The sequence below is a fragment of the Drosophila santomea genome, chromosome 3L (genome assembly GCF_016746245.2).
Source record: "Drosophila santomea strain STO CAGO 1482 chromosome 3L, Prin_Dsan_1.1, whole genome shotgun sequence".
NCBI lineage: Eukaryota > Metazoa > Arthropoda > Insecta > Diptera > Drosophilidae > Drosophila > Drosophila santomea.
Genome location: NC_053018.2, coordinates 3952159 through 3971519, shown reverse-complemented (window position 1 = coordinate 3971519; position 19361 = coordinate 3952159). Strand labels below are relative to the sequence as shown.

Below are 19361 nucleotides of genomic sequence, written 5' to 3'. Positions count from 1 at the left end.
GAAGTGCAATAAGTAAAAAACATACTTGCTATAGATTGCAAAAAACCCAGGTTAATCTTTAATTCAATGAAAAACCCAAGTAAAAGCAAAAGTAAACAAGAAAATACATTTATAATAGAAAATGGTAGGCAAAACATTCACCCTATAGACACAAAGCAGCTAGACTGTCAATTCAGGCAAAACAGCCAAAAAAACGAAACAACTCAAAGTCAATGGTAGATTAAGAAAATGTAAACAAAAATTGAATAATATTTACTCCAAGAAGTTAAAGATAGGTCAAATACTATATTATTTCTATGAAACGAAACAAAACAACAAAATTTAGTTTTGCAAAATTTTAGATAGACATTGATGATGATTCAAAGCAACTGTACAAATAGAAGATGTTTTCATGCTACGCTTTAAATATACTAAAGAAAGAACAGTAAGAGTTTGATTTCACAAAGTATAGTATTTATTGTTTAAGCTTTTTGTTTTACGAATATTAAATTTAATCATACAACGAACAAACTTACAGATACATTTTATAATGCAATTAACACATTGACTTTATATATATATATAATATTTCGTTTATACTCTCATTTGTCGCTTTAGTTTTAAATCGACACGTTAATGTTTTAACTTTTTCATATCTTGTCTCGTTTAGTAGTTGGTTTTGTTTTGAATTTCTTTGCCCTTGGCGAATACAAATGAAATAATCATGGTGTTTATAAAATATACAAAAAACAATTCGGCTTGGCTCATCTGTTGTAACGGTGGCGCTCCTTCTTATTGTCCAGAACTTGAATAGGTTCTCACTGTGGCGGGACTTGACTCGACCGGCGCTTGTCCTTGTCCTTTTCCTTCTCCTTGTCGCCCTTGCGTCCGAAGATGCGGAACATGCCGCTGCGGCGCTCCTCCTTGGTTCCCTTGCTGCCCTTCACTCCGGACACGGATGATATCGACTGGGCCTCACTTTCGCTTGAACTCTCGGCCGAAACACGGGAGAAGCTGATGGAGTCGGGCTGCAGGGATACCGGTCGGTTGCTCTCGAAGCGGGTGTTTCCCCAACCTGTGCAAAATATCAAATATGAGTGGTTGGAAATCTTTAAAATACGAAGACAGCATGCAAATGATAGTGTTCATAGTGTGGCATAACATTAATTAAGGTGCAGAGCAAACAAAATATCATTTGCTTAAATTTAAAAATATGAGTAAATTTTGTTAAAATTAAAAAGGGTTTCGTTTTTGTGATTACATAGAGAAAACAATCAGTTCTGTCGTTTCGATTAGGGATAGGATAAATATGTAAATAATAAGAAAAAGACCCATTGAAATACTTTGCAAACTCGTTCGCAGATAAGATCGCCGGGTTATCTTCACTGGCTTAAAAGCTGAAGAACCTTTTCCACAAAGATGCATGCATTAAAGATATAAAGAAAAATTGAGAATTCACAGAGTTCAGATCAGCCGTAACCAAGGATCATTCTATGGCATGCGCTTAAGACTAATAATGTATATATACAGATTGTTAGGATTAATGAGGTTCGTCTAACCACCGAGTCCAATTCCAATTGAATCGTTATTGTTATTCAGATGCAGACCCATGTAGCTTGGATTACTGATGGCATGGCTTGGCTCCCCGGAGCCGCCGGTTGATGATGATTTGGTCGATGAGGTGGGCGATGAGGTTAGATGCCACACCGTGCGACTGCTCGAGGTCACTTGGTGTGTGGTGGTGGAGGTGGTGATCGTAGTCGTAGACGAATTTCCCCCGCCTATCTTCACATTACCGTTGCCATTGCTGCTGGCCCCGCTGCTGGAATAGTTGATGTTGCTTCTCTTGGGACTGCTGCCCGTGCCTCCGTTATTGTTATGCGCCTCCATCTCGATGAACTTCCTCGTGGAGTCGATCCTGCCGGATGGGATCCTCTGCGGCTGCTGCCTGGCTGTGTTGTTGTTATAGTAATCTGGCTGATGCTGCTGACTCGCCGCCGCATTGAAGGCATTAATCCTTTGCTGAACCTGCGCCTGATGCTGAGTCTGATGGGAATGGGAGTGCTGGGGATGCTGGCCACCCACCGGTGGCATCGTTGTTGGCAATGGCGGCGGATTATCTAATACATACGGCATTGCGTTGTTGGAGGACAATTTTACAATGTGAGTGTGAAACAATGTGGAGGAGAGGGTGTATGGACAGAGACACAAATGGCTAGCAAATGGGAATGTCACCCAGTTTGGAGAACTTACCCGATTGTCTGGCCTCGCTGTTGCGCGCCAACAACGCGTTATCATCCTTGCTGCTTCCATTTTGCTGGACTCCAGTCAAACCGGCGGGCAAAGTGGCGGATTGTTGCAGGTCTTTAATGGATTACATTATTGATTGAATTAGCTATTGTCTAAAAGTGTTCATACCATTGGAACTTTGGCGATTGCGCATCACAACTAGATTCTCCTGGCTTTGGCGATGGCTGGCCACTGGAGGAGCTCCTCTGGGCGGGATTGGTGGCTTCTGGTCGAACCCGGCGGTGGGGGAACTGGGCTGGGACTGCTGCTGTTGTTGTTGTTGCATCTGTCGTTGCAGGAATGCCATTTGGGGTGTGGCTGTTCCGTCAAGAACCTGGCTTCCGCTAGCTCGACGCTGGGAGTCGGGAGATGAGTTACGGGAACTAACTGGCGATTCTACACTGCTGGTGACCTTGATGTCTGGGGAACTGCTTGACTGTTGCTGTTGGGATATTATGGATTAATTTTCATTTCTTGTTTGAATATACAATCTTACCTTCATGGACTCGTCGTAGCTAAGCAGTTGCATGTTCGGCGGCAGACTAGCGTGGAATGATATCTTGCGCACCCAATCATTTAGGATGTCCAGGGAGGGAGCCTCAAACAGGAATTCCGAACCGTCGGGTAGTTTTAGCCGGAAGACGTACTTCTTCTTTGTGTAGTCATCCGCACGTTCGCACTTGGCACCGAGGATATTGACAGGCGCTGTGGCCGTTTTCTGTTGCAGGAAATCGTTTTCGTCCTTGAAGAAGCACACCAACTGGCCACAGAGGACAGTGTGGAATTGCTTCCAGGATCGTACAGGAGCCTTCTTGCCGCCAGATTGCAAGCCATGTTTACGCTCCAGACTGCCCTGAATCTCAACGGGCGGCAGGTCGAATCCTTCACCCTTCTGGTTCTTCCTGAAGGACTGAGCACGTCGCCTGGTGGTGAACGAGGGTGTACGCTTGGCCTGCTTGGGCTGTACCTTCATGCTTTCCGCTCGCTTTACATTGGCATCTGCCGATCCGCGACGCAGTCGGTCACCGAACATTCCGCTGGAGCTGCTCTTCTGCAGAGCCAAGTGCTCGTTGTCATCTCCGAATGGAGGCCTCAACTGGGCTTGACCCAAAGCCGGTGACTGCGGGCCACTGGTCTGCGCTGGAGTGACCATCGGCGAGGAGAAGATTGGAGTCTTCTCCTGCGACGCCGCATTCTGGCGGTGCTCGTGCTGCTTCTCCGCTCGTCTTCTCTCGTCAGCCAGGCGCTGCAGCTCACGCTGCTTCAGCTGCTCCAGACGTTCCTTCTCCAAGCGCTCCTTCTCCTGCAACTTGCTGATTTTCTCCTGCTCCAGCTGGTGACGGAAGAGCTGCTCAAGCAGGGTTATTCTCTTAATGGCCTGGAATTTCTCCTCCTGGGCAGCCACTGTCTTTTCGAAGTCCTCGTGCCTGCGAAGCAGATCCTCCACCTGTGGAATGGAGTCTCCCAGTTTGGTATCCTTGAGTTGGGGCTCGCGACTGCTGATCCATTGCTCCAGGATTTCGGCATCCTTCAAGAACAATTGGGTGTCCAGATTGAGTTCGTAAATCTCACGACGCTTGCTGAGTGTATGCTTAAGAAGTTCGTGACGCGCTTGCAGAACCTTGATCTTGTCCTCCACTTCGTGGGCAAGGAAGTGCTTCTCCTTGATCAATTGCTGACCATTGGCGGCGAACTTGGCAAAGGTTTCGTCCCTGCTGCGAATCTCCGTGTCGTGGTCCTTGGTGCTGGCCAGTAGGAGTTCTGCTCCCGCCACACTGTTGGCTAGTTCAGGGGCAGTGATCTTGGCCAACATCTCGTTGATCCAGGCAATCAGATCGCGGTACTCGTCGAAGTACGACTGCAGCTGCTCTGCTTGGCTGAGCTTGTTCTTCCTGGCGGCGGTTTTCTCCTTTAGATCCGTCCAGGCCTCCACTGTCTCATCACGTTTGACTTCAATGTGTTCCTTGGCATCTGGGTAGATCTCGCCCAGTTTTGCTGCCTCGGCCAAAACGGAATCAACCTGTCCATGGATGCCAACCAGCTCAGACTCAAACACTTGGTGCTTTCGGCCCAAGGCCTGAATGCTTTCCAAGTCCTGACCGTAGTCCTCAGAGATGAGGGAAGCGTCCTTTTCGTTGATCAGCTGAATGGTTTCGTCTGCTACGCGATCGTAGACGTGGACTTGCTTGGCTCCAGCCAAGGCATCTTGACGAGCGTGAACCAGATCCTTGAGCTCCTCCCACAACTGTTTCGTCTCATCACGCTTCGATTTAATGGAACTCCTGTAGGGATTGTTCTCCTGGATGAGGCGGTCGCCGCGCTCCAAGCAGGCCTCAACCCTTGCCTCGTTGGCATTCAAGTTGGAAACGAAGGATTCGAAGGCCAGAATGAGCTGTTCGACGTGCTCCACATCCTCACCATAATCCTCGCTAGCGGTGACCGCCATCTGGTCACCCACCCACTCGTGCAATTCCTCGGTTTCCCGCAAGTACTCAAAGAGTTTTTTGCATTCACCAAGTCTCAGCTCTCGCTCCTTAGCCAAGCGAAGCAGATCTTCGTACTGCTGACCCACCTGGGCGTTCTTTTCGGAAATGTTGGAGCTATCGAAGTGATTTCTCTCAATCAACCCAGTGGCCAGTTTGGCCACCTTCTCTATCGACGGCTTGAAGGCAGTTAGTTCCCTTTGAAGGACTTCCAACTTCTTTTGGTGGCCCTGCACTGAAACCTCATCGCGACCGTAATCACTGCTCGACAAAACCGGGCGTTTCTCTCGCATCCAAGCATCCGCCTCATTGGCCTCAACGTAGAACAGCTGGCTCTCTACAGCGTCCAGAAGACGCAGACGTCTGATGGCAGCCAGATCCCTTAACTGGACAAGCTGTTTCTGGAGCAACTCAGACTTGTATTGCAATTGCTCGCTGGCAAAGTGATTGTCACGGATCATTTGTTGACCTCTTTGGAGGAGCGCCTGAATCAAAGGTTCCTGCGATGTTAGTTCTGCCTCCAGGGAGTTGTGCTTCTTTTGGAGGCCTTGAACGGACAGCAGACTGGTGCCCAGATCCTGGGAACCAGCCACCAACTGCTTCTCCGCCAACCACTGAAGTTCATCCTCGGCGTCCCGCAAGAACTGCTGCAGACTCAGGGAGTCCTCCAGGTTCTCTCTACGAATGCCCAAGGGCTCGTGCAAAGTGTTGTACCTACGGATACTAACGGTGGCTCTTTCGTGGATTTCGTGACGCAGGAAGTGTTCCGCCTGGAAGAACTGTTCATCCTTCTGCTTCAGCTGCTCAGCCAGTTCGCCATGATGGGCCACATCCGCTTCCAGGCGTTCGTGTTTCTTTAGTAAATTGCTGACAGCAGCCAAATCCTTGCCATAATCTTCGCTGCTCAACTGCAGCTCCACCTCGTCCATCCAGTTGTTAAACTCATCCACACTGCGATTGAAGGCCAACGCATCGTAAGCCTGCTGGAGCTTATCCTTTTTAGTTTGGGAAGCGGCCTTCAGTTTGAGCCAATCTCCCTCGAGGAGTTGCACTTGCTGGGCAATCTCATCCTTAGCAAAGTGCTCGCCTCGGATGAGGCGCTCACCTTCGTGGATTACCGACTGAACGCGTGGAGAGTTGCCCAACAACTCGGCATCGAAGGCAGCGTGTTTCTGGATCTTACTCTGCAGATTACTCGGTTCCCGGTAGTTTTCATCCAGGGCCACCTGCAGCTTCTGCACCAGCCAACGGTCAATCTCGTAAAGACTGCGCAAGAACTCCTGCAATTGGAGAGACTGTGTCAGCCTTTGCTTTCGCTCCTCTGACAGCTCCAGCAATTTCTGCTTCCTTCGCAGGATGTAGGCCAGTTTCTCACGGATTAGATCCGCATCCTTGGGCTCACCCTCTAGAATGCTCTTGGCAAACTTCTGCAGGGTGTCCACGTGATCAGCATGGAGCAGCTTCTCAAATTCATCGTGCTTCTTAAGCAGCCTTTCCACAGCCGTGTATGAATCACCCAAATCGTCGTTGTTGAGGAAGGCCTCCTTATTGGCGAGCCATATCTCGACCTGCTCCACTTGAGCCTTGAACAACTGCAGCTGATGGGCCTCAGTTAGATCCCTAGCCCTTTCGCTCCAGGCTTCGTTCAAAGTTTGATGGAGTTCTTCCAGGACAAGGAGATACTTGCGGACATTCTCCGGCTGCTGCTGCTGGGGTCTTGTGGATAGCTGCTCGCCCTGTTGTTTCAGTCCAGCGAAGGCCTCCTCCCTGCCCTCGATTTCTACCTTGCGTTCCTGGTGCAGCTCCAACTGGGTCTCGCAATCATTGATAGTGGATGGCGACTGTGTGTTGTTCATCTTTTTGATCATATCGTTAACCCAGAGTTCCAGTTCCTTAACGTCCGACACAAACTTGTGAGCCAGGTAGGCTTCGTTTAGGATACTCTGCCTCTTAACGGACAAGGCCTGCAGATTGCCCCAGGATTTGTGCAGCTCCTCCAATTTCCTCTCAATATGTTGTGCTCCGCGTTCAGGATACTTCTTAATCAGGAACTCGGCAGCGGTTTCGTGCTGATCAATCTTTTGCTTAACCGCAGACATGTCTCTTTCCAGAGCCTCTTCCCTGCGGATCAGTGCTTCCACGGCAGCCAGATCTCTACCTGTATCGGTGGAACTCATAGCCAGAGATTTCTCAGCTATTCTGTCTGCAGTATCATCCACATCGCGATTGAAAACATGGATCTCGTTGGCACCGCCCAGCAAAGCGCGGTACGCATTGAGTGCTCCTTGCAGCTGACGCCAGTTGTAGTTAAAGTCCTTTCGCCTCTTATCCACACTTTGTGTATCCGCTGGCACTTGGGCCTGGTTGATAAGTTTGTCGGCCAGCTGATTGATGTGCTTCACGCGCTGATCGTCCACCCTCATGTCAGAGTCAACGTCATCTAGTTTTCTCATCAGGGCATTGCAGTGCTCCAAGTCCCGTCCGGTGTCACTTGCCTGCACCATCATCTCCTTGTCGCGAATCCAGGCTTCGATCTTGTCCAGCTGGCTGTTAAACTCAAGGCTGTCCTGGGCCTCTTCCAAGCCTCGACCACGCTGCTCCAGCTCCGCCAGTAATCCCTGCCAGGCTTCGAGGACTATTTCGATGGCCCGCTTGATTTCCGGCGAGGATTCGTGCTGTTTGCTTAAAAGTATCACTCCAGTATCTTGAATTTCTTGAATGCGACCCTGGTTGGCAGCCACCTCGGCCTGGAAGGCCTGGTGCTTCTGTAGCTTCTTGATTTTCTCGTCCAGATTGGTTACCTCCGCATAGCTGGCAGCATCGGCTTCCAGTTTCTTTTGCTTCTCGTTGATCCAGTACTTAGCTTCGGCGCAATCTCTTACGAATTTGGCATAGAGCAGAGCATCTTCCAGTTTGTAGCGGCGCACGGCACACAGATCCTTGACCTTCTGGCGGCGGGCAAGCACTCCCTGAAGGATCGTCTGTATATTGGCGCTGTCGTAGTGACGCTGCTCAATCAGCTTGCGACCGTGCTCCTGAAGTAGAGACACCTTCTCCTCCTGTGTTTGAATCAGTCTTTCAAACTCGTCGTGCTTCCTGATCTGGTTCTGCACATCCTCTACCGTCTGGCCAAAGTCTGAGCTACTCAGAGCCGCCTGTTGGGAGCTAGAAAGGTTGTCAATCTGCTTGGCATCGCGCAGGAAGCAGAACAGATCGATCTTTTGCTCCAGCATGATCTTCTTTTTGTTCCAAGCAGCATGGAGTTTCTGGCGCTCATCCAACATGGCGGCACACTTCTCCTCTACATCGGCGGCGGCATAGTGTCCTGTTTGAACCATGGAGTCGCTCAATTCGTTCAAGTACCGGAACTTATCCTCTCTGGCCTCAATCTCTCCGTATATGGCATCGTGTTGAATCTTCAGGGCAGTTGCTCCGGCAGCATCGCTCACATGTTCCTCAGCTTGAAGGGCAGCTCGCAGGTTTGATGACCAAGAAACTATATCCCTAACATCTGTAAGGAAGGTCTGTAGGTCAGAGCTGGCAGCCAGTCGATCTCCGCGAGCGGTGGATCGCTCCTTAAGGTCATTCCAGGCGGCCACCACCTTATCTTGCTGTTGGGCAATTGCAGCGGCATTAGAGGGATACTTGGCTTGCAGGCGAACAGAATCCTCCACTAGGACTTGAAGCTGTGCCTCCAGGGCCACCAAGTCGTTTTCAAAGCCCTCATGCTTGCGTAGCAATGCTAGAGCGGAGTTTAAATCTCTGCCTAGTTCTTGGGAAAGCGCAGCGTTCTTGTCTTGGATGCGGAACAGTGCCTCTGCCACGTCGCGATGGAAGCGATGGATTTCGCCAGCGGCATGAAGCTTCTGCTCACGCTGGTTGAGGAGCTGGAGAAGGTTCTCCCAGGAAGTTCTATGTGCAAGAGAACAGGGAATGTTACTATAATCCTTATTGTAGAAATTATGCCCCACTACTCACCTGAGTTGTTCCTGTCGCTTCTCAACCTCATTGGCATAGGGGCTCTCCGAATCGATCAACTTCTTGGCCAACAGCTCACACTGATCCACTCGATCTGCTCCGACTTCCACGCGGTGCTTAAGGTCATCGAATTTGTTCTGCAGCAGCTGCAAGTGCTCGAAGTCCTGACCGTAGTCCTCCGAGGAGGCGGCCTGCTCTTGCTCCCGGATCCATTGCTCGACTTCGTCCGATTCTAGGAAGTATTCGTGCTTGTAGAGGCTCTCCATCAGGCGACCCTGTCGCTGGGAGGCCAGTTTGTGCAGGGATTTCAACATCTTTTCGATGAGCTGCTGCTTGGCGGCCAGGACCTTGCTGTCCGGATGATTGGCGGCCACCATAGCAGCGCAGCTGTGTCCCATTTCGGTTACAATGCCTGAGTAGGTGTCCAGCTCCAGCTCGATGGTCTTGTGCTTGGTGAGCAACTTGGCGGCGGAATCGCGATCACGGCCATATTCCGTGGACCGCAAGACGTTGTTCCGCTCACCTAGCCAGGACTCGATCTCGCCAGCGTCGAACAGATACTGTTGAGCCTTGAGGGACATGTCGAGTTTGCGGGACCGTTCGCCACAATGGCGCTCCAGATCCTGCCATGCCGCCTCCAATTGCTGACACAGGCTCTCCACTTGCTCTCGCTCCGGATGCTGTTGCGAGATCAATGATTGACCCGCAGCCAGAGCCTTTTTGATCATTGGCTGATGGCCCTTGATCTCCGCCTCCAACTTCTTGTGCTTCTTGTGCAGGGATTGGGCTTGGTGCAGATTCTGACCCAGTTCATTGGACTTAGCTGCCGGCAGGTGTTCGTTGATCCACTGGAACTCCGAATCCAGTTCGAAAACAAATTTGTGGTAATTCAGGCTCTCTTCCAACTTTGCTCTCCTACGCTGGGTAGGATCGCGCAGATCCTTGAAACGCTGCTGCAGCTCCTTAGTTCCTGCCTCGATGTTCTGGGCATTGAAATGACCTCCGTGGGCCATATCGTCGCCAGTTGAAACTAGTTCAGCTACCTTCTGATCCCAGATGGTGATTTCCGACTCGAGGATTTGCTGCTTGTTGATTAGGTCCTTGCAGCTGCGCAGATCATTGCCCACATCTCCGCTTCGCAGAGCAGCGTCCAGTTCATCAACCTTCTTCTTCGCATCCTCGAGGGAGCGGTTGTGCTCTCGCTGAGATGCGGCCTGCTCTAACTTGCGACCCTTGTCCTCGGACAGGGTGAGCAGATCCTTCCACCGCTTGTTCAGATCGGCCACCCGGGATTCCACCTCGGGCACTCGATTTCCAGCTTGAACCAGAGCCTGTCCGTCCTTGGTTACATTCCTCAGCTGACCCTCGTTCGCGCGGAGTTCACGCTCGAAAGCCTGATGTTTTTGCAGCTTGCGTGGGAGATTGCTCAGGTCGCGGTAGTTCTCATCGCCGGCAATCCTCGTCTTGTCCTGGAGCCACACTTTGAGGTCATCCGCCTCGGCGGCAAACTTGTGGAAGTCCTTGGAAGCTTGCAGAAGGCGTTTGCGCTCGAAAGCACGATCTTTAACGGCCTTGCGCTTGCCCAGCACCTGATTTCGGCGATCTCCGATACTGTAAGTTAATGGATTGGTTAGGGTTTAATCATGTATCTTGGTTTTTATAACTTACTATTTGGAGTCGTAGTGATCGTTAGAAATCAGCTTGTCTGCATTATCTGAGAAGCCTTTAAGGATCTTGTCCTGAGCCATTAGGCTCTTCTCAAAGTCCAGGTGACGCTTAAGAATGGCCTCCACTTCATCCAAAGAAGACTAAATGGGAAAACGAATTAGCTACCAAAAAAAGTAAGCCAAAACCAAGCATATCTTACCCCAAGGTTGTTGTACTCCAGGAAGGCCTCGTGGCTCTTGGTGGTGGCATCGATCTTATCAGCCTCCCGGTTGAACATTTGCAGATCGACGCACTGCAGCAACCACTTCTGTTTCTCGGCCCAGCCGCGATGGATGGCATCTTGTTCGGCCTTCAGGCGTTCGATCACAGCCACCGTCTCTGCCATGTTGGGTTTGCCATCGGACAACTGTTTGCCCAATTGAATGACCTCCACGAATTCGGTGTCATGGGCACGGATATCATCGCCCAGATCGTTGTGCTTCTTCAGCAGGTTGTTAGCAGTTTCCACATCACGAGCGGACTCATCGGCATTCAGTTGATCCTTCACGGAGTCGATCCAGGCTAACAGGACCTTGGCACTGTTGTTAAAGACCTGCTGTCCCACCTCGCTTTCGATGCGGTTGCGAAGGTCACTACCACGTTGTTGCACCTGCTGCCACATATCCTGCACTTCCTGTTGGCGCACGTTGACATTGTCTTTCTCAGCAGGATAGGCGTTCTTCACCGAGTTGCCCAAGTAGGTCACCCGATTAACCTTGTCCTCCACGGGAGCCAATTCCCTTTCCAGGTTCTGGTGGCGCCTCTGCAAGGCTTGAACGGTGCGGAGATCAGGAGTGATGACCGCGGTGTCCAGCTGCAACATCTTCTCGCTCATCCAAACCTTGGCTTCGTCGCAGGTTCGGTTAAATAGTTCCACACTGGATGCTCCTTCTAAGCTCTTCTCCCGCTGGGCCTTGGCATTATTGAGACGCTGCCAAATCTGGTGGATCTGGCGCTGGCGGGCGATGATCTTGTCCAGCTGCGAGTGACCCTGCCGGCGGAAGGTATCCACAGCGCCATCGATCTCCTCAACCCTTTTCGAGGCTGCCGAGAGATCTGTGATGAACTTTTCGAACTTACGCTTGGCGTTGTCCACACCCTCGCCGTCATCCGACTTGATCATGCGCTCCTTCTCCTTCATCCACTTTTCAAAGTCGTCGCACTCCCGATAGAAGCCAAACAGGTGAATGGAGTCCTCCAGAAGGGCATGGCGTTTCTGAGCCATTTCCTGCAGCTCGTCGTATGTCTGGTTTATTCTTTGCTGCCGTTTCTCCACGCTGTCTGCATTCTCATTGATGCTTTGGGTGGAGGTTCTCCTCTGGACCAAAGGCTTGGGTGCTACGCTCACAGGTTTAATCCTCTTGACGGGTACCACCTGTCGGACCAGTATGGTCTTCTTCACCTTCTGCAGGGACTTGACCTTCTCAGCTTTCGGTACAATGCAGGCCACTGGTCGCGGTTCAACCTCACGAACATAGTTGGCGGGCACGAATCCCTCCACGCCATTATCCTTGCGCACACACCACCAGTCGTCGTTGGTCTTGGACTTCAGCAGCATAACCTCGCCCTTGTCCATTTTCATGCCTTGTCCTTCGAAGGGAAACAGAGATTTGACATGTGGCAACATCTTCGTCTCCGTCACCTTCTTGTGCTCCAGCTTCTCCACCCACTCGTCTTCCCACACTTCCTTGGGCACCAGGCGAGTCTCGTTCACCCACTCCTCCTGTTCCACTTCGGGCAGTTCTGGCTCTGCGGCGGAAAGTTCCAGTGTGCAAATGCCCGCCTTAATCAGCTTATCCGCCTGCTGGTTCAGATTAAGGATATCTCCGGAATAGGCATTGAGTTCACCCTGCAGATCGCGGTGACGCTGCAGCAAAGCCTGAGCAGAAGGCTCATCGTTGCCATAGTCCCGGGAGTTGACCAAAGCCATCTTCTCGTTCAGCCAGGATTCGGCTTCATTGGCATCCGTGTAAAATTGGTAGGCCTCGGCAGCGTCTTCCAACTGGCGACGTCGCAGCTCCACTAGTGCCTCTAGGGCTTGCCAGTGTTCCGCCAGGGAATCAATCCTGCTCTGGATCTCCGAGGACCGTGGGTGCTGTTCGCCAATCAGCCTCTTGCCTGCGGTCGACATCTGACCTGATTTCGGTTTTCTTGACTTGATTTCATCCTCCAAAGCCTTGTGTTTTTGCTGTAGGGAAAGGACTGCTCGCAGATCCTTGGCGGTGATGCCAGTTTTGCAGATACGCTGCTTGTCCACCAGCCAGGACTCCTCGTTGTCGTAGTCCTCCATGAAGTGGTGGAAGTTTCGGGCCTCCTCCAGACGAGCTCTTCTCGCCGCCGAGCGTCGCAACAGTTCCGAGTAGGCCTCTTCCAAGTCAGCAAGGCGTTGGGCCAGCAGAGCGGCGTCCTTGTGCTCAGAGCTCTTGTAGGGCAGTGCTTGGCGATTGAAGCGCTTGAGAGTTTCTCCATAGGTATTAACCTGGAGCTCTTGCAGCGAGTGCGCCTGCAGTAGTTCTTCCACTCCCAAGAGATGGGGACCCACATCCTCGGAGGCGAACTGTTGCTGCAGTTCTCGCACTGCTTCTGTAGTGCTGGCAATTTCGCGGAGCAAGTTCATCAGGTTGCTCATCTGGGAGAGGTTGAGGCGTTGGTTCTCCAGCAGTTCCAGCAATTGGCGCCACTTTGCCATCACCTCCTGCTCTCGGCGACGGACTCGCTCCTTGCCATGGTAGTTTTCCCTGTCCAACTCCTCGGCCATGGCGGTCAAGTCATTGAATCGTTCCACGCGCGCTAGAATATCAGCAGAGATAGCCTCATGCTTCTTAAGCGTGGCATCCACTTGGCGCAGGTATCGTGGATCGGACAGCACTTGGATCATCTCCTTCAGATAGCCCTCACGCAGCACCGACTTCTTCTCGAACTTGTAGTTCAGCTGCTCCAGTTTCTCCTGGCGAAGCAGTTCATCGCGCAAGGCCACCTCGCGATGATGCTCGGCATACTCCAGAATCTGCCAGGCTTTCTCGATGTCATTCACCAGCTGGCCGTCCTGGGGATTATACGGCGGCTGATTCAAAGCCTTCAGCAGAGTGTTGATGGTGAAGTACAGGGCCTCGATCTCACTGCGCTCCTTGTATCTGTTGAGGGAAAGAGCATCATTAATAAATGTACTATGGGTCACATAGGTCTCTGGGTATTTGATCAGTAATCAGTCTAACTAAAATAGTTTGCATCATTTCCGGCTGGTCATAAACCTCTACTCACTTGGGTGGCTTCTCAATGGTGCGGTACTCCTTGAAGGCCAGCAGTTCTCGCTGGATGCCCTCCAGCGAGTTGGGCAGGTCGCGTTGCTCCAGCTCCAGCGTCTTCTGGCGGATCCAGCTCAGCAGGTTTGTGGTCAGACCCTCGTACTGCATCTTCTTGCGATCTGCGTCCATTAGTTGCCCAACAATCTGCGCGGGAAACGAAAAAGAGAGCTGGTTGAGCAACTTTCTGGGTTTAGGTCTGGACCCCACCCGAATCCAAATCCGATCGGGGTCCAATCCATTGTGAAGTAGAGCGTTAACTGTGGGACATCGTTACGCTGCAGCGACTTCTACAGACGATGGGACTCTGCCAATGGCATCCACATCTGCCTTCATAGGCAGGTTCATTGCTAAGTCCCGGGTGCGACCCAGGTCTACTTACATTTGCTATGCGCTTGCCGCTCTTCTGCTCGTTCTTCATGCGTGCAAAGGTGTGATAGTAGGAGGCCACATAGGTCAAGATCGACTTCTCATCGGGACGGGCCGAGTCAATGTCCTCCGCATCGAGCAGGCTAAGGGAGGGCAAAAATTACAATTAATTATTATTGACACTCCATTCCTTATTTACAGGATCCTCACCTGGGAATGCCCAATTCGTTGGCGGCCGTGTCAAAGGCATGGTTAAGGTTGTCCAGGTTGGAGTTCTTCGAATTGACAATTGTACTGTACTCAAACAGATCGGGACGGTGCGAGTGGATGAGCGCATTGAAGCCCAAGCCGGAGCGCCAGGAGTTGGTAAAGTCCGTGATGTTGACGCCCGGATAGCCATGCGTCTTGCGCTGGCACCACAAAAGCAGCGCATCTTTGGCGGAACGCTTCTCGCTGGACTCGTTCTCCTCATCCTAAGTAATGAAACGTAGTTGCATTACAAATGAATCACTTTGTTTATGTGACTTCGCTAGGCGACAACTTACCACATCGATTTCAATTTCCTGAATCTGAAACCGCAGAATGATGGTCCAGATCAGACCGAGAATGAGACGGGGGTTGCCATCGACAATGTCCTCAGCACCAATGGACTCCAGACGGACCTAAAATGCAAGAAACCATCATGCATTATTTCCATTCACCACTCCACACCACTCCACACTATCTCTTCTGCATTTCTTTCAGTTCCAGTTTGGTGAATGGAGTGGGTAAGCTGCATATTGGGTTACCAAGAGCTCCACATCCCACAGATACCGATACATCCGAACTGGGTCTGTGCCTGTCCAGCCAGCCAGTCACGCTTTATCAGGTGGAGGTGCTTGACCTCCGGCGGGTTCATGTGGGTCGCCCGCCTGCCATTTGCATTTATAGTGGGTCAGGGCGCGGACAGGTAACACGCACGATAATCCCAGCGAGGAAAGCATAAGTTACTAGCTGATACCGATCTAAATCGCATTATCATAGCTACAAAGTGACTGGGCTGATTTATGCCCGAGTGGAAAATTGAGATGGAGAGCTCTCATTTACTCCAAACTAGTTTACGAATTAGAATTTTAAAAGCGAATTATGGAAAATAAATAAATTATGGAAATAGAGAAGAATATGGGGCAGTTTAGATATATTTGAAGAGGGTTAATGCTAGATTTATGATCGATTTTGTACATAATTATAGGATTTTAACAACATATAAAAGGCAGAGGCCTTTCATGTACGCTATTATTTTAAATTTATGAATGCCAGATTATCGTTATTAAAGATTCATAGTAAGGCAGTCAGCTAACTCTATTCAAACACCAAAAGACCGTTCGCTTTAATAGACTCGTTCGGAATTATTGTGGTACATTAGTGTTTAGTACGAAGCTACGCCTTTTGGTTCTTCTAATGGACTGGCAACTGGCAATTCCGAGACTCGTGCTCCGCTGAACGCTTCAATGAGTCCCCAGAGAGTCGTGGAGGATCCATGGAATGCTCGCTTGTGCGTAAATCTTTCGCTTGGGCTTCTTTCAAGCCTAAAAACCAATTAAAATGCACTCAATACCCGTGTCACACACAAACGACAAGCCCGAAAAGCAAATAAAATACAAAATGAAATGAAATGAAATGGTGAAAAGTAAAACCGAAACCGAAACCGAACTTTCACTGCTTCGGCGCTTAAGAAACAAAGTGAATTAGTTGTGGGACAGTGGGACAAATGGCTGCGTTTTAATTGCTTCTAATTAGATTAGTCCAGAGCCACCTGACTAACCAGAAGATTCGAAACTATGTCGCACGCTAAGCTCCCCACTTTGCCCAATTCAAATCAAATGCACACGAGAGCTGCAAAGAAAGTACACATGTAACATATACGAGTATGTACGTGGCTGAGGTGTTGATGGTGGTGCTGGAAAATGTGCCAAGCGCAACAAAGTGAAGTGAAGTCAAGGAAAAAATGCATTAGAAAGTATGCAAATATTTCAGAAATTGCCAAGAAAACGCGGTGCCCAGGCAAGGTAATTAAATATATACTTTTTCGCCATGTCTCCCGCCTTTCCACTTAACCGAGATCCGAGATCCCGACTCCAAGAGCCACATAGATCCGTGCACCTCATACGGCAAACATAGCACGCAATGGCCACGCGCAGCTGCGCAGGCGCGACTTGCACTTTCTACAAATGCGTAGAGAGCTCCCCACTCTCCACTCTGCAGTCTTTGGTCTTCAGTCTTCGGTCTTTAGTCTTTAGTCTTCAGTCTTCAGTCTTTGGTCTTCCAGCAACTGCATCGCCTTCACTCCCTTCACTCCCGACCATTTACGCGGTATATCTCACCTTGGTGTGCAAGAATGCCAGACTCTTGTTGACATTTTCGATTTTATGGACGCGCATGCGTCCGCTGTTCGGCTTGCCCAGTTTCTCCGACGATATGATCTCCAGCAGCTTCAGCAGCTTGATGCCATCGGCCAGGTCTGTGAATAGGTCTTCGACCTCCATTTTGGCCTGCAAAGAAGACGATAAGCCCAAATGTGAGTTGCATTCATAAATTGGTGGGGCCATAAAGCTTTCTTCCAATCAAAATTTCATGTGAATGTATAATTTCAAATGTCACATGTGTCGCTTTCATTTGATTACTTTAGTTTGATCAATAAATTATGACTTTAAACAATAAAATCTTTAGTTTCTGAGCAAAACAAAGCATTTCTTTGATTATTAAAATAAAATTAATAGGTGTGAGATGAGTGACCTAGCTAATTAACCCACCTTGATCAGAAAGGAGTTCATCCATTTTGTGAATGTCTTCTTCTGAATGTGCAACCGCTCCTCCTGCAGCGTCTTGATCCGCTCGTTCTCGAACTTGATGATGCCGTCCCGCTGGGTCATGTTGGCGGAGTTGCGATTGGATGGCGTTTGCGTCTGCAGGGCGGAGTAGCCTCCCGGCTCATATTGTGATGCTAAGTGGAGGGAGGGGAAGAAAATAAATCTCGGATTAGTTCGAAGTCATACAAATGCAACACGAAACGTTTAGCTTTAGTGTTTGTTTTGATTTTTCTTTTTTTTATATTTTTCCTAGGAAAGAGAAATGGGTAAACCACCTGACAACAGTCCAAAATCAATAATGGGCATAGGGAAAATAGAGGAAAAATACGAAAGTACGAAAAGTATGTGGTAGAGATAGGGAAAGCACAACCATGACGTACACACCTATTGATTTAGAGATAACGAGTTATCGCCAACATAATTGCCGCTTTAAAAAAATCCCTGGCTAAAGTTAGAACAACATTCCAAGGCAGTTTATTTGTAGTGTGTCGGGGTTCTGTCAAACGTAATACCTAATTTTAAATCATTCTATCAGCGGGTTCTAGTAATGCCAACAATCACTTCTTATTCGAACACCTCATCACGTAGCTGTGTTTTCTAGAACCGTACAGATAAGCCATGCCGATTGGCATTTAACTTTTAGATCTTAATTGAACAGAATTGCAAACACCTTTTGAGTAAGCTTGATTACAGTTTTCAAAAGATCGTGAAAGAATTGGAAGAGTCGGCGTTTTTTAGTAACTTTACCTTATGAAAGGGAAAGGTAAACTACATATTTCTTAACTAACTAACTAATTATCACCACCATTTAGTAGTTTCGTGCTTTGTTTATAGTTGATCGAGCTATAAACAAACCCAGCTGTGACCAACTTTGCGACACAGTAGATATACCCCCAGCAAGCGTATCGAAACCAAAACAGTCGCTGCCCAGCGATAGTGATTCTTTGAGCTTATCTGTCGACTGCCAATGTTACTTCATACGCATGGAAAATGCTTCGCAACTTTGTTACTTTTTTTTTATCAACGTTTCGCTTTACGTAATACTGGCCAAGAGTATATGTTAAAAAACTGGACGGAAATGGAGCGGAAACTGTAGAAAACGAACCCATTCTGCTAGGTGGCTGACTCATTTGCCAAATATTCGCGCTCTTATCAGCCAAAAATGAAGTTCCACCCAATTGGTAGATAAGAACAAGTCACTTTCGTTGCGGGATTGTATAATATAATGATGGCGAGTTTCCAGGGGAAAAGTTCAAGTTCAAGAAACCTACCCAACGACTGACGTTCGTAGGATATATATCGGCGATACTCGTTGCGCGAGAAATTCGAGCGCAACACACTATTGTACTCCATGGCCTTAAATCGCTGATTTCGAGGGGGTTTCTCAAGATATCCGGGCTTTCAGCACCAAGTGCTGTTTCTTAAACTTAATCTTTCGTTTTTTATTTCGATTTTTTGATGGGCACTAAATTTCGTTTCAGCAGTGAGATGTTCGCAGAGCCCGCGCCGTTTGGTCACTAAAAAAAAATGTCTGCCTAAAATTTTGCTGGCCGCAACAATTTAACGTGGGGGAAAGCTTCCACCCCTTTTGGCTGTGTTTATCAGATGAATTAAAAGCCAGAGCCAAGAGTGGCAGCAAAAATGCTTTAACTGGCCTATGGTGAATTCCCTTTATCGCGTGCACCGATAGCAGTATGAGAAAACGGTTAAGGTATCTGGAAAATCTTTGCCTTCACAAATAGCCAATAGGCCCTGCAGCTTATCTAATCTATAGCTCCATAAATCCCGCATACCTCGGACATATGTTGTAGAGTGGGGAGTGCACTTCCAATATCAAGTTATTTATGGCGTTCTGTCACATTCCGCAGACTAATGAATGTGCCATTTAATAGCTGCCAAATTCGATCATTCCCTTCATATGACATCAGTGCGAAAGAGTTATAATATGCTGCCTACTCGGGTGTCATAACTCCGCTAATTTATAACTCCGATCATTTATGTGCCGGCAATGGCGCTGAGGTCACCTGGAAGGCATTCGCGGCTAATTGGCAAACAGAACACTTCGCTTTGGCAAATAGGAAAATCAATTAAAAAAAGGTGAAAACTAAACAATAAAAAACCAACAACACGGCCGGTGTGACAATAAACTTTACCATACCGCGATAACGTAACGTACGTCGCTTATCACTATCGAGTGGCAAACAAAACCTGGCAAATGCGGAGTGCGGCATAACTTTAGGCTTAGCAGGAAAAGCAATTAAAACTGGGACTCCTTTATCCCCAAAATATAACATACCCCCCACCCAACTCACACACAGCTGTCTTGGGCCATAAACTATTTATACGCAAACAACTGGAGGATGGAGGCAAAGTCAGGGGCAAATGCGAGCGGAGGGTCGAATTCC

The 19361-nt window shown here is 49.1% G+C and overlaps 1 protein-coding gene across 5 annotated transcripts in view; it reads right to left on the bottom strand.

The window, feature by feature from the left end:
* Positions 1-431: 431 nt before the first annotated feature.
* The window catches only part of LOC120448925 (spectrin beta chain, non-erythrocytic 5), a 31468-nt gene continuing 12538 nt past the window's right edge, over positions 432-19361 (bottom strand). For 2 of the 5 annotated variants that reach the window (XM_039631158.1, XM_039631159.1), the window contains exons 3-16: positions 16900-17090; positions 16471-16638; positions 14653-14769; positions 14318-14580; positions 14121-14250; positions 13698-13885; positions 10597-13570; positions 10398-10537; positions 8730-10340; positions 2765-8663; positions 2398-2710; positions 2233-2343; positions 1776-2099; positions 432-1054 (exon numbers count right to left, since the gene is read on the bottom strand). In XM_039631158.1, the coding sequence (XP_039487092.1) occupies positions 798-1054; positions 1776-2099; positions 2233-2343; positions 2398-2710; positions 2765-8663; positions 8730-10340; positions 10398-10537; positions 10597-13570; positions 13698-13885; positions 14121-14250; positions 14318-14580; positions 14653-14769; positions 16471-16638; positions 16900-17019 (12615 nt within the window). In that variant the 5' untranslated portion in view covers positions 17020-17090 and the 3' untranslated portion in view covers positions 432-797. Of the gene's footprint in view, positions 1055-1538; positions 2100-2232; positions 2344-2397; positions 2711-2764; positions 8664-8729; positions 10341-10397; positions 10538-10596; positions 13571-13697; positions 13886-14120; positions 14251-14317; positions 14581-14652; positions 14770-16470; positions 16639-16899; positions 17091-18227; positions 18442-19361 lie in introns of those variants that run through there. The other 3 variants (XM_039631156.1, XM_039631157.2, XM_039631160.1) reach the window with 3 other exon arrangements.